We start from the raw sequence: 11,981 nt of genomic DNA, 5'->3' as shown, positions 1-11,981 counted from the left end.
AATATTGGAGTGCGCTGCCATTGCCTCCTCCAGGGGATCTTCCCCACCCAGGGACCGAAGCCACCTCTACTGTGTCTCCTGTATTGGCAGGTGAATTCTTTACCACCAAGTCACCTAGGAAGTCTGAATTTATTGTTAAAGTTGTAGAGTAACAAAATGTCAATTATCCAAACATACTTGAGGCATGTTATGGACGAAATTGTGTCCTCTAAAAGTCATACACTGAAGCTTTAACTCCCAGCATCTCAGAATGTAACAGTATTTTGTTATAAGGTCTTCAAAGAAGTGATTAAAATGAGGCCATAATGGGTGAGTCCTAATCCAGTCTGACTGGTGACAGGCAAAGAGACACCCAGGACTTCAGCACAGAAGCAACAAAGAGACGACTAGGTGAGGATGCAGCTAGAAATCAGCCATCCGCAAGGCAAGGAGAGAGGCCTCAGAAGAACCAACCCTGCTGACACCTTGATATTGGACCTCTAGCCTCCAAAATTGTGAGAAAATAAAGTCTATTGTTTAAGCCACCCAGTCTGTGGTATTTTGTTAAGACATGCCAAGCAGACTAAAGCAAGCTACTCTATGCATGGCACTGTGCAGTCCTTGGGGGCTTACCAAGGAACCTTTGCCATTACACAGAAGGCTATAGCAGGGGGCACAAATACACAAAACTCAAGCCTGAATAAGTCATAGAGGAACAGCTGAGCAAAATGCCCTGGGAGGCACCAAGGGCGCCAGAATTTTTTCCATCTGGGGATCAGGGAAGGTTTGAAAGAGATGTTATCTGAGCTAGACCTTCAAGGATGGGCAAAATTCCAATCAAAGCGGGTGGGGGGAGAAGGCAACAATTCAAGGGAACAGGACTTCAGGAGCATAAACCAGGCTTGCTCTATACCCATGATCACTTTCGGAATAACCCCAGTCATCACCCACCTGTGGACAAGATTGGTAGTTCTCAAACTGGACTAAACATCAGAACTAATTTAAAAGCCTTTTTAAAACATGTAGATCCTCAGGCCCCACTTCCAATCTACTGAATCAGAAATGATGTTCAACCATCTTCTCAGGTGAGATAGCATCAACTCCGTCAAGTTTTAAGACCCCTGTTTAATAAAAACATTTCACTGTCCCCTGCTTCCATGGTAAAATAACTTTCTATCAAATGTGAAAATACATGAAGGCAGAAAAAATTCTTCCAAGTTTAGTCATATAATTTGTACTTTATTTCCAGTAACTTGTACTTTATTAATTAGAACAAAATTCATAGGTTTAAAAATTATATGAAGATCTTATTTTGACATAGACACATATGTGTAAGGCAGATAATGCAAGGCTGCATACAGGGCTTCTTCCTACCCCCAGTTATTCAACAGACCAGCAAAATAGAATTTTCCATCCTGTGAATGAGGGAGAATAGGAGAAAGAAAGAGAAAGGCAGAAATAGGGATTGTTGTCACACTTCATGCTCAAATAGAGGCTCCTGCCTCATGGTGGCCAAGTGGACAGTGGGACAAAGCAGCAACAGTGTTTTTCTCTTCAGTTAAGACCTGGATTCAAGGTCTTGGGAGGAGGGGAAGAGGAGAATGGGCCCAACCACTGTCTGTCTCTGTCCACAGAAATCTTTAGTAAAAGGCAAAAGATTTATATGATCTGAAGGGAAACCAGAGTATCAGTGTCTGTCTCTGATTGAGTCCTTCTCTCCCCTTTTCCCTAATCCCTCTGAAAAGATAGGTGTTGGGTAGGTTGGGTGGCAGGGGGTAGTGTGTGGGGGGGTGGGTGTTTGTTTTTTTAACTCTCAAAATCCTCCTTCCTGAAGTGATGAAAGTAATCCGTACTTGTTTAGGTGAGGATTAGGTAAGATCCTTTAGAAAGTATAATAAAACCCAATATTAGAACCCATGCTGCCCCCCCCCCCGCCCCCAGCCTCACCCTGGCTCCCTCATACAAGTATAAACTGTTGTGTATATCTTCTGAAGCTCGGCCCTTCTGTCAGCCTTTCCGCAATTCAGTTTAGCTGAAGCCCAAGGCTTACCTCTAAAAGTTCTGTTTCAGTCAAAAGTTCACACCAGCAGGGACCTCTCTCCCTACTCAGCAATCAACGATCCTTGCAAACAGATAAGTTTTCCTCAAGTCCATGCAGGCCCCAATGCAGACAGTGGTAAGCTGCTGTTCTCTTTTCTGCTAGATTTCTCTGTTGCCAACCCGGAAAGTAACCTTCTCCAGAAAAATCTTCCCTGACCACCCCCTCCTTAAGCCCTTTATTTGGGTTCCCTTGGTACTTCTGCTATATTCATTCCATCCATCCATTCCTTCATTAATCTAACCAACAAAAGACTTGTTTTAGACAGAATAAACAGGCAAAGTCCCTGCTCTCTCCTGGAGCTTTCATTCCAGGGGGGGAAGACAGTGAAAATTGAATATGCAACAAGTCAGGTAGGGATAAATACCAAGAGGAAAAACAAAACAGTGTAGGCAAACAAAGAGGGATATTGCTAGTTGTGGAAGACAGTCAGGAAGACCTCAGGCTGAGCACTCACATGAAGGAATGTAAGTGCAGACCAGCAGGAGAGCTGAGAAGAGAGTTCCAGCCTACATCTTTCTTCCATGATGGTGGGGATCCCATGTTACTCAGTTTCTCTACCACTGTTATGGGTTGAATTATGGCTCTCCAAAAATGTTGGACTCTTAACTCCCAGGACCTTAGGAAGAACTTTATTTAGAGATAGGGTCTTTACGGAGATAATCAAGTTAAAAGGAGGTCATTAGGATAGGTCCCAGTCCAATATGACTGGAGTCCTTATAAAATGGGGAAATTTGGACATACACACAGGGAAGAAATGCCATGTGAGGATTAAGACAGAGATTGGGGTGATAAACACATAAGCCAAGAAACATCAAAGATGGCCAGCAAATCACCACATCTAGAAGAGGGGCATGGAACAGATTTTCCCTCACGGGTGCTCCAAACCAACACAGCCAACACCTTGATCTTGGACTTCTAGACTCCAGAACTGTGAGACAATAATTTTCTGTTGTGTAAGCCCGAGCGCCTTAGGAAAGAAATACAACCAAAAGAAATGCAACCGTATAGCACCTTCAGGGTCACATACAGCTCCACTGCCTCACTCCAGTTCACAGGATAAGCCCCAGCTTACACTGGGTTTTGCATACCCCTGGATGACTATAACAGCCCATTAACTGAATTCCCCACTCCCAGTCTTACTTTCTCAGTCCATTCTCCATAGTATTGTCCTGATCTCTTTAAAATGAAAATTTGATCATCTCACTGGTTCACAAGCCTTCACTCCCTTCTCTTTACCTTCAAGACACAACCCTCATTTCTCAGCTTGGGGACCAGTGCCTATAGGATCCAGCCTGTTCACCTCTCCAACCTTGTTTCTGTCACCTTTGTCCCTCTCCTGGGATGGCCTAACTTCTACTCATTGTCAAGCCTCCACTTATCACCACTCCCACTGGGAAGCCTTCCCAAGGCTAGAAGTCCAGGTTGTCCCTCCTATGTGCTCCAGAACCCTGTGCTTAGTGCTGCTGTGACACTTATCAAAGTGTGTTCAAGGCTTGTTTGTCCATCTCCACTTTTGACCATGAGTTCTTGTCCTGGTTGTCTCTCCAGGAGCTAGGAAAAGTGCCCAGCACTTGGTAAATATTCACTGGACGGATGAATAAATGAACAAAGCACACCATGTTCTCACCAGCTGGTCCCAGAAGGAATTTCTTTTCCCTCTAAGGAGTGGGGGATGGGGAGGTGACCTTTCAAGGGATTTCTCAATAGTATGTGGAACCACTGGAGCAGGATGGAGCTGCACCTTTCCTTAATGGTTTCAAGGGGAATTAAGATTAGACATTCAAGAGCCAGTCCTTGTGTCGCAAGACACTGCAGTACAAGGAAGGGAAGTAAACAATCTATCTGGCAATTTTTGAATGTGGCAGGGGGCAGGGGTGGGGAGAGTTGACTAGTATTTTTGAGTCTATTTTTTTTTATAGGAAGTATCAAGTTTGTTGTTGTTGTTTTCTCAAGCCTCTGATTCTGTAACTGCAAGCCCATGACCTACAGGTATAAGTCGTGGGTAGACAAGAGATCAGGGGATTCTTGCAACCCAAACTGCAAAGTGCTCCTGTGCACAAGTTTCCAAAAAGCAAACATATTTTGAGGTTTAAAAATTATTGCACGCACGGTTATAAATGATGGAGGGTGTGGAAGAGGAAAGAGAGGAAGACAGTAACAATGTTTAAATCCATATATTAACTATTCTTAATATATATAACTAAAGGAAGACAGAGGGGTAATAGATTCAAATAATCAGGATTTGCTCTTTTCTGCAAATTCCTGAAAGGGAAAATGTATCAGAATTTCCAGTCTTCAAAAAGGGCCTTTAAAAGTCCTGCGAGCAAGATGGGAGAAAAAAAAAGGGAGTGGGGGGGGCTTGCTCTTCACAGCAGGAAGTCGTCAATGGATATCTAGTTATGAAGAAACAACTCTGAACAGAAGTCCTTATTCGGAGCGCTAAACTCACTTTTACCACATAAAGAGCAATTTAAAAGCTCCGAGCAACCTCATCACGGTGTTGGGGAAACAGTTCGGCTTCCCCATTTGAGAAAGCAAGAGAGCTCCGACTGGGTAGTGGCCCAGGCCCGCGTTAGGGCTTTTATTTGCAAGTCAATGAGCCAAATGGACGACCAGGCTAGTTGTGCCGCGTTCTGGGAAGCAAGGTTATTATTATCGCCTATTGGCCCACTGAGCAATTTCACTGAAAAGGAAGAGTCCCAGCAGTGTGTGTGCGCGCGCGGTGCCATACGGGACGTGCAGCTACGTGCCCACCTCCAGAACGACTTTATTTACAAAGCGATTACCATGTTATCTATTTGTTTTCCTTTTCCAGCTTCAGCAGCCTTACTCAGCCCTCGAATTTCTTAATTACAAACCCGTTCGCTTCTAAATCAACCCCAAACCGTCAGGCAGAGCCCGGAGGGAGGCTGTGCAAGTTTGCACACACCCCCACCTCCCGGATCAAGGGCAACAGCAGAAGCAAGAAACTGTGTATGTGCAAAAAGGTGGATCTGGGGACGAGGATCGCTGAGTTTGTTTACAGAGCAGAGACGCCTCAGCTCGGATGCCAAAGCTACCAAGAGCTGCAAACGCAAACTTAGCAGAAGCACACGTACCCCGGGAGCGGCGAGTAGCCGCGAAACCGCGGACCGGATTACAAGGCGCTGGAGCGGAGGCGGCCGAGCCCGCGAACGCGCTCGGTCCACCTGCAGCGGCTGCCGCTGCCGCTCCCCGCCCCCAGCTCCTGTCCTTGAAAGGAGGGGAGGAAATGCATCTATACGCAAAATGTCTAGATCAGGTTTACCTACTGCTCCTATAAAAACACAAAGGCACAGTCCAGGAAAGCGCGCACAGGGGAGGGGGCGTTATTTGCCCGAGGCTTAAAAGCCCACTCGGGTAAACACAGCCATTCTTTGCAACCTGGGTAGGCTTTTGCAAAGCCGCGGAGGCAAAAAGGCACTAAACGGGGCGCTGTGTGAACCCTATTTTCCCACAGAAAGCAGCCCAGGTCGCTAGGTGAGCTCGAGGTGGGGATTCGGCCAGAGGAGGGCGGTGAGTTTTCCTAGTTTCTCTCGCGGCGGGCGCTACCTTCGGGCTGAGAGTCCAGGGAGGACTTTCTGTGCCGGGGGCAGTCTGGCCTGGTATTTGTGGGCAAGGAAGAAACCAGAATCGGGGGCAGCGGGGCGGCGCCTGGGCCCTCAGGCTCTGCGCACGTGCCTCCGGACGCGGGGACGCGGCTGCCCAGCCCGGTCCTGCGTGCCTGGTGTTCCGGAATCCGTGTTTGCCCGCCACCCGCCGTGGAGGCTCTCGCTCCGCCCTTCCTGAAATCCCTTATATTAACTGTGGCCAAAGCCCTAAGAAACACAGCTCATTGTTGGCAGCTGCCGGGCGGTCTTGCCGAGCTGTGAGTGCAGCAGAGGGGAAATAAAAGGGAACGGCTCCGATCCTGCCCCAGCGGCTGCTGCAAGACTTCGGCGCCGACTTCGCGACTGCGAGCGCCTTGCACGCCAGGAAGGCCCCCTCTATGTGCTGCTGAGCCGGTCCTGGACCCGACGATCCCGCCCTCGGTCTTCGGAGCAGAAATTGCAAGGACGGAAGGTAAGTGCGGCGGGCGAAGCTGGCTGGGGCTCCTGCCAGGCCAGTCCTCCGAGGGCTGGGTTTGCCCGGAGGAAGAGCGCGAGGCGGAGCTGGGGAATAACAACAGGATGTGCAACAACAGGATGAGGAGGGCTGATTTAATGCCTGAAGTTCGCGGCTGGGCTATGGGGCACTTCCTTTATTAGGCGACTTCGGGGAGCCAGAGGGGGGTGTGGGCTTGGGTCCCCCTCCGGATCGCAGGGGAAAGAGCTGTTTGGGCAGCGCGCAGATCTTCTGTTGTGGATGGCAGGTCTTCCTTGGTGGGTAGCCCGGGTGCACAGGCTCCTAGTGGGATTGTCGGGATGAGGATTCGCAGCTGAAGTGCGTCGGATGAACCTGGGAGCCAGGGGCGAGGAAAAGTGGGGTGCGCTGTGGTGGGCGACACGTGTGGCGCGGGTCTTACCGTCTGCCCTTTTCACTTGCAGGACTGGAAATGGCAGACCATATGATGGCCATGAACCACGGGCGCTTCCCCGACGGCACCAACGGGCTCCACCACCACCCTGCCCACCGCATGGGTATGGGGCAGTTCCCTAGCCCCCATCATCACCAGCAGCAGCAGCCGCAACACGCCTTCAACGCCCTGATGGGCGAGCACATACACTACGGCGCGAGCAACATGAATGCCTCGAGCGGCATCAGGCACGCGATGGGGCCGGGGACTGTAAACGGAGGGCACCCCCCGAGCGCGCTGGCCCCCGCGGCCAGGTTTAACAACTCCCAGTTCATGGGCCCCCCGGTGGCCAGCCAGGGAGGCTCCCTGCCAGCCAGCATGCAGCTGCAGAAGCTCAACAACCAGTATTTCAACCATCACCCCTACCCCCACAACCACTACATGCCGGATTTGCACCCTGCTGCGGGCCACCAGATGAACGGGACAAACCAGCACTTCCGAGATTGCAACCCCAAGCACAGCGGCGGCAGCAGCACCCCCGGCGGCTCGGGCGGCAGCAGCACCCCCGGCGGCTCCGCGGGCACTTCGGGCGGCGGCGCGGGCAGCAGCAATAGCGGCGGCGGCAGCGGCGGCGGCAGCAGCAGCAACATGCCCGCCTCCGTGGCCCACGTCCCTGCTGCAGTGCTGCCGCCCAATGTCATAGACACTGATTTCATCGACGAGGAAGTGCTCATGTCCTTAGTGATAGAAATGGGTTTGGACCGCATCAAGGAGCTGCCCGAACTCTGGCTGGGGCAAAACGAGTTTGATTTTATGACGGACTTCGTGTGCAAACAACAGCCCAGCAGAGTAAGCTGTTGACTCGATCGAAACCCCGGCGAAAAAAAAAATCAAATCCCCCAACTTCTTCGGTGTGAATTTAAAAAAAAAAAACATTCCCTTTAGACACAGTATCTCACTTTTCAGAGCGTGAAAGGTTTGAGAACTTGGAAACAAAGTAAACTATAAACTTGTACAAATTGGTTTTAAAAAATTCTGCCACTTTTTTTTTTTTTTTTCTGTTTTTGTTTCGTTTTTGTAGCCTGGACATTCACCTCCCTTATGTAGTTGAAATACCTAGCTAACTTGGTCTTTTTTGTTGTTTGTTTTTACTCCTTATTTCCTCACTTTCTCCAGTGCTCAACTGTTAGATATTAATCTTGGCAAACTGCTTAATCTTGTGGATTTTGTAGATGGTTTCAAATGACTGAACTGCATTCAGATTTATGAGGAAAAGGAAAAATTGCATTAGTTGGTTGCATGAACTTTGAAGGGCAGATATTACTGCACAAACTCTGCCATCTCGCTTCATATTTTTAACTATGCATTTGAGTACAGACTAATTTTTAAAATATACTTAACTGGAAGATTAAACAGATGTGGGCCAAACCATTCTGGATCAGGAAAAGTCATACTGTTCACTTTCAAGGTGGCTGTCCCCCTCCCCCATATGTACAGACAATAATAGGGTGTGGAATGTCGTCAGTGGCAAACATTTCACAGATTTTTATTTTGTTTCTGTCTTCAACATTTTTGACACTGTGCTAATAGTTATATTCAGTACATGAAAAGATACTACTGTGTTGAAAGCTTTTTAGGAAATTTTGACAGTATTTTTGTACAAAACATTTTTTTGAAAAAATACTTGTTAATTTATTCTATTTTAATTTGCCAATGTCAATAAAAAGTTAAGAAATACTTGTTTTCTAGAAGTCATTTGGGGGTGGTTATTCCCTTTGGTGGCTTTGTTTTTTCCTCTTGAACACTACTGAGGAGAGTCAGCATTCCAAAGGATAAATTACAGGACACTAAAACAGGTCATGATGAGCTTAAAGTGGAGAGCAGGATTTAACATAATTGGCATAATGCTTCATTGTTATCACTGTAACATGCCTCTTGGTGTGGTTTAATCAAAAGCTGCAAAGTTGTCAAAGAGCAATTTTTTTTTCTTAATTGTCATCATTTTCAAGTGTACTCCAGAGTTAGAAAGGTTTGTAATACTAAACGTTACAAATACTATTTCACAGGGTGGGAGGGGGAAATCAAGTATTTCTGGTTATACCTGACTCAACTACTTAAATGGAGGTAGACTGGAATAAAATACTGGGAGACTGATGAGGATGGCATTAAAATATAAATCTACCTTTATCTCTAGTGACGAATTTTATTTCTCAGCAAAAGTACTAAAGACAGGCATACATTTTCTGGCTTGAGGGGGGTGGAATTCCACCTTGAGGTTTTCTATTTTTTTCTCTTAAAATATTTAAAATTTACTCAGCAAGGTTGATGCAAAGGTCAAATTAAAGAGTCTTCACAAGATGTTCCCTCTCAGGCATGCCATTTTCCAGAATTCTGAGCTTTTACTATTACACGCTTTGGGTGCAAAGGACATAATGATAAGATCCTTTAGAATTTTACCTGCATGTGTTATCAAGAAGACATAACTGCAGTGAAGTAGGTGTCAAGTTTTGCCTTGTATAATCAAGCAAAGGAGAAAGTAATATTGTTAAAATTTCAAACAATCCCAATTAGCAGGAGAATGAATTTTGTTTTCCCTTTCATGTTTACCTTCATAAATCAATCTATATTCATGAAAAAAAGAGAAAGTTACACATAACCTACTGGAGGAGTACAGAAATGTAGGTTGTGGAAAATCTCACAATCCTTTAAAAAAGCATTTCATTTAGACTCAGATTCTAATCTTAAATCCCATATTTCATAATAAAAAATCAGGAGACGAGGGTATAGAGAAATGTTAAATTACAGTGAGTCTGACGTAAAGGCTGATTTCAGTAAAATTCAGATCGCCTATTCTATAATTCTGTTTCCAAGGCAGGCCATTAAGATGCACACTCCACTGGGTTTTTTATACCTCTGTAATTGACCATTCCTTATTAAAAATTATTTTGTAAGTAAATAATTTCACTGAAAATATACCATCATTCAAAATCTTCACTCCGTTTAAAGGCTAATCCAGATTTCCCACATTAATAGTTAAAGCTGAAGTTTACTTCAGTGCAGACATGTCAATACTAAATCTGTGATCAGCAGTAAATCTTCCTGGCTAAGCATTTTCACAGTAAGTTTTTCTTTTTCCTTTTTTATTTTCCAGAGGCTCAAGTGAAAAAAAAATGTTTGCATACATATTAATACAGCAATTGTAGTTGTTTTTCACTTGTGCCAGGAAAAAAGACAAAAGGGAAGGCTATTGGAGGCGTTGTTTTTTTTTTACATAAAGAAGCAAGAGAATTGTCTTGCTATCACCCTTCACCATTTATTCTGCCAGGGAATAAGCCACAACACCTGCTCTGTCACTAAATTCCTCCTGCTGCTCTAAGGCCGGAACACATATGTGAAGATGCAGAGCCCAAGGAACTATTATTAGATCCGTAGCCTATCTCTGCCAGAACAGAGGACTCAACCCAGAAGCACTGGGTGAAAAGCTCAATTTCTCTTCAGTACAAACACAAACTCCCCCCCCAACCTCTTCATTTGAATGATCTCGATTTCATTAAAACTCTTTCATGATCAACAACTGAGTAGATTCTATGGGATTTCTGCAGGTCTCTTAAGCAAAGCAAAATAACTCCTTGTTTTAACAACCTGATTCATGAAACCTGTACAGTGACCTAGATCACCAGGCTACTGGCAGACATTTGCAAAACCTTTTGTGGTCTTGCTTCATATCTACTAAGTTGCTTATAGCATATGGGGAAATTTGACCTCTGTACCTTGGCTGTTTTTCAAAAAGTTCTAATATGGTACAAAAGTTTCTGTTCTTTAAGTTTTGCCCACAAATACATCTTTGATTTTCAAGAAGAGATCATTGATAAGCCACAGCAAAACACCACAGAAACACATCAGAAAAATAAGAACACGTTAATAAAAATCTTGTATCTCTGTTGTGGCTGCTAAAAATCCTGGTAGCAGTATCTTTGCTGGAGCTGATAAAGACGTTACAACTATGGATGGGTCTTTGAAGAACAGTTACCTAATCACCACTGTTTATGGGGTGCTAGTCTAAAGCACTAGTACCAGAAGGCTGACATCTATTGTGAAGTTTATGGTCTCCGTGACTTTTACTACTGTAAACTGGGATAACTATAAATTGATGTCAACATTAAAGGCCAGATCCTTTAGAGCAAAATATTAATCCACTAATCTATTATGGGTGGCCGGGTTTGAAATATAAACTTTGCAGTCCTGGACCATTAGGTGTTTTCGCCCCCTTGTGGAATTTATTTGGAAGGTCAAAGAAAAGCTAAGAGCTCAAGAGGGTTTTATTTGTTTTATTGTTGTTGTTTTACCATTTCTGAAGACTTCATTTTCTTTCTTGAAGCAAACAGCATATATTTCAGAAAACCAATTTTCCATTGAAGAAGATTCCAAAATAAACACCCTTTATGAAAAGTATTTTACTTACCAAAGGACTTATGATTAAATGTACATACTTGAAATGTGCCTCATGTTTCAAAATGGACATTGGCTAAGGGATTTTCTTACTAAAAGGTAATGAGCAATGCTTTAGCCTGTCAGTTAAAGCTGACACAGTCTTTACCCTCAAAACAGAACTGCTGATTTGGAATCAGTGCAAATAATAATGCACTTGATGTACAGAGTTGGAGAGGTAGAGGAGAATCTCCAGGAATGCACAATGCAATTATCTACATTGGAATGTGATCAAGTCATGGGCTCTAATCTTGTGAAAAGGGACACAGGATATTTAATGAGACTGAGAGTTGCTGCCTAATTGATTCAGTAAAATTTACTTTAAAATAAACTTGGCAGATAACATTGTCTCCCCAAAATAAATAAATGTAGAACTCAAGGAATTTAGGACTCAAGACACTGGCAATTTTCTCCTCTCCTCTGTTGTTTTACTAGCACAAGAGAGATGGCACACACAGCCTCAGAGATGGTGTTCATCATTTTGGTACTTATACCGCTATCATCTGAATGAGAACTCCCAGGCAGGTCGAAGCAAGAGACCCATAGGTAGCCCATCAAGTAACTTAGCCAGTGAACCCCTATTTTCATGTGTCCTGTTTGTCTTTTCCCCTTCGAGTAGAAGGAACCATAGCAATGTCAGAATTTTAATAGCGATGGACTGGCTTAAATTACCTTACCTATTTTTATCCAGCAAGGAGAAAAATGATGTGTTTTTTTTTTTTTTCCTGGTAGCCATTCTTATCATTTAAATTAGAAAAAGAAATATAAGGAAATTTTCTATTAAATAGTATATTGTTCATAAACAGCTTTAGTTTGCCAGTAAGACCCACCTATATTTTTGAAAAAATTTGACACCTGAAGTAAAGAAATATTTCCCTTCACTGCTGCTGCTAAGTCGCT

At 44.6% G+C, this 11,981-nt stretch overlaps 1 protein-coding gene and 1 pseudogene across 1 annotated transcript; one reads left to right on the top strand and one right to left on the bottom strand.

Annotated features, from left to right (window-relative positions):
• Positions 1-1,576: 1,576 nt before the first annotated feature.
• LOC120863125 lies at positions 1,577-1,667 on the bottom strand (annotated as a pseudogene).
• Positions 1,668-5,924: 4,257 nt separating this feature from the next.
• Positions 5,925-8,780, top strand: CITED2 (Cbp/p300 interacting transactivator with Glu/Asp rich carboxy-terminal domain 2). Its single transcript, XM_040238789.1, has 2 exons — positions 5,925-6,160; positions 6,625-8,780. The coding sequence occupies exon 2, from the start codon at positions 6,633-6,635 to the stop codon at positions 7,452-7,454; it is 822 nt and encodes a 273-aa protein (XP_040094723.1). The 5' UTR covers positions 5,925-6,160; positions 6,625-6,632; the 3' UTR covers positions 7,455-8,780.
• The last annotated feature ends 3,201 nt before the right edge of the window (positions 8,781-11,981 follow it).

Source organism: Oryx dammah, unplaced genomic scaffold (assembly GCF_014754425.2).
Source record: "Oryx dammah isolate SB20612 unplaced genomic scaffold, SCBI_Odam_1.1 HiC_scaffold_4, whole genome shotgun sequence".
NCBI classification, from domain to species: Eukaryota; Metazoa; Chordata; class Mammalia; order Artiodactyla; family Bovidae; genus Oryx; species Oryx dammah.
This window is presented reverse-complemented; position numbering and strand designations above follow the sequence as displayed.

Bases quoted from the DNA above. Each gene is read 5' to 3' on its own strand.
- CITED2 (XM_040238789.1), top strand. From the start codon at position 6,633: ATGGCAGACCATATGATGGCCATGAACCACGGGCGCTTCCCCGACGGC.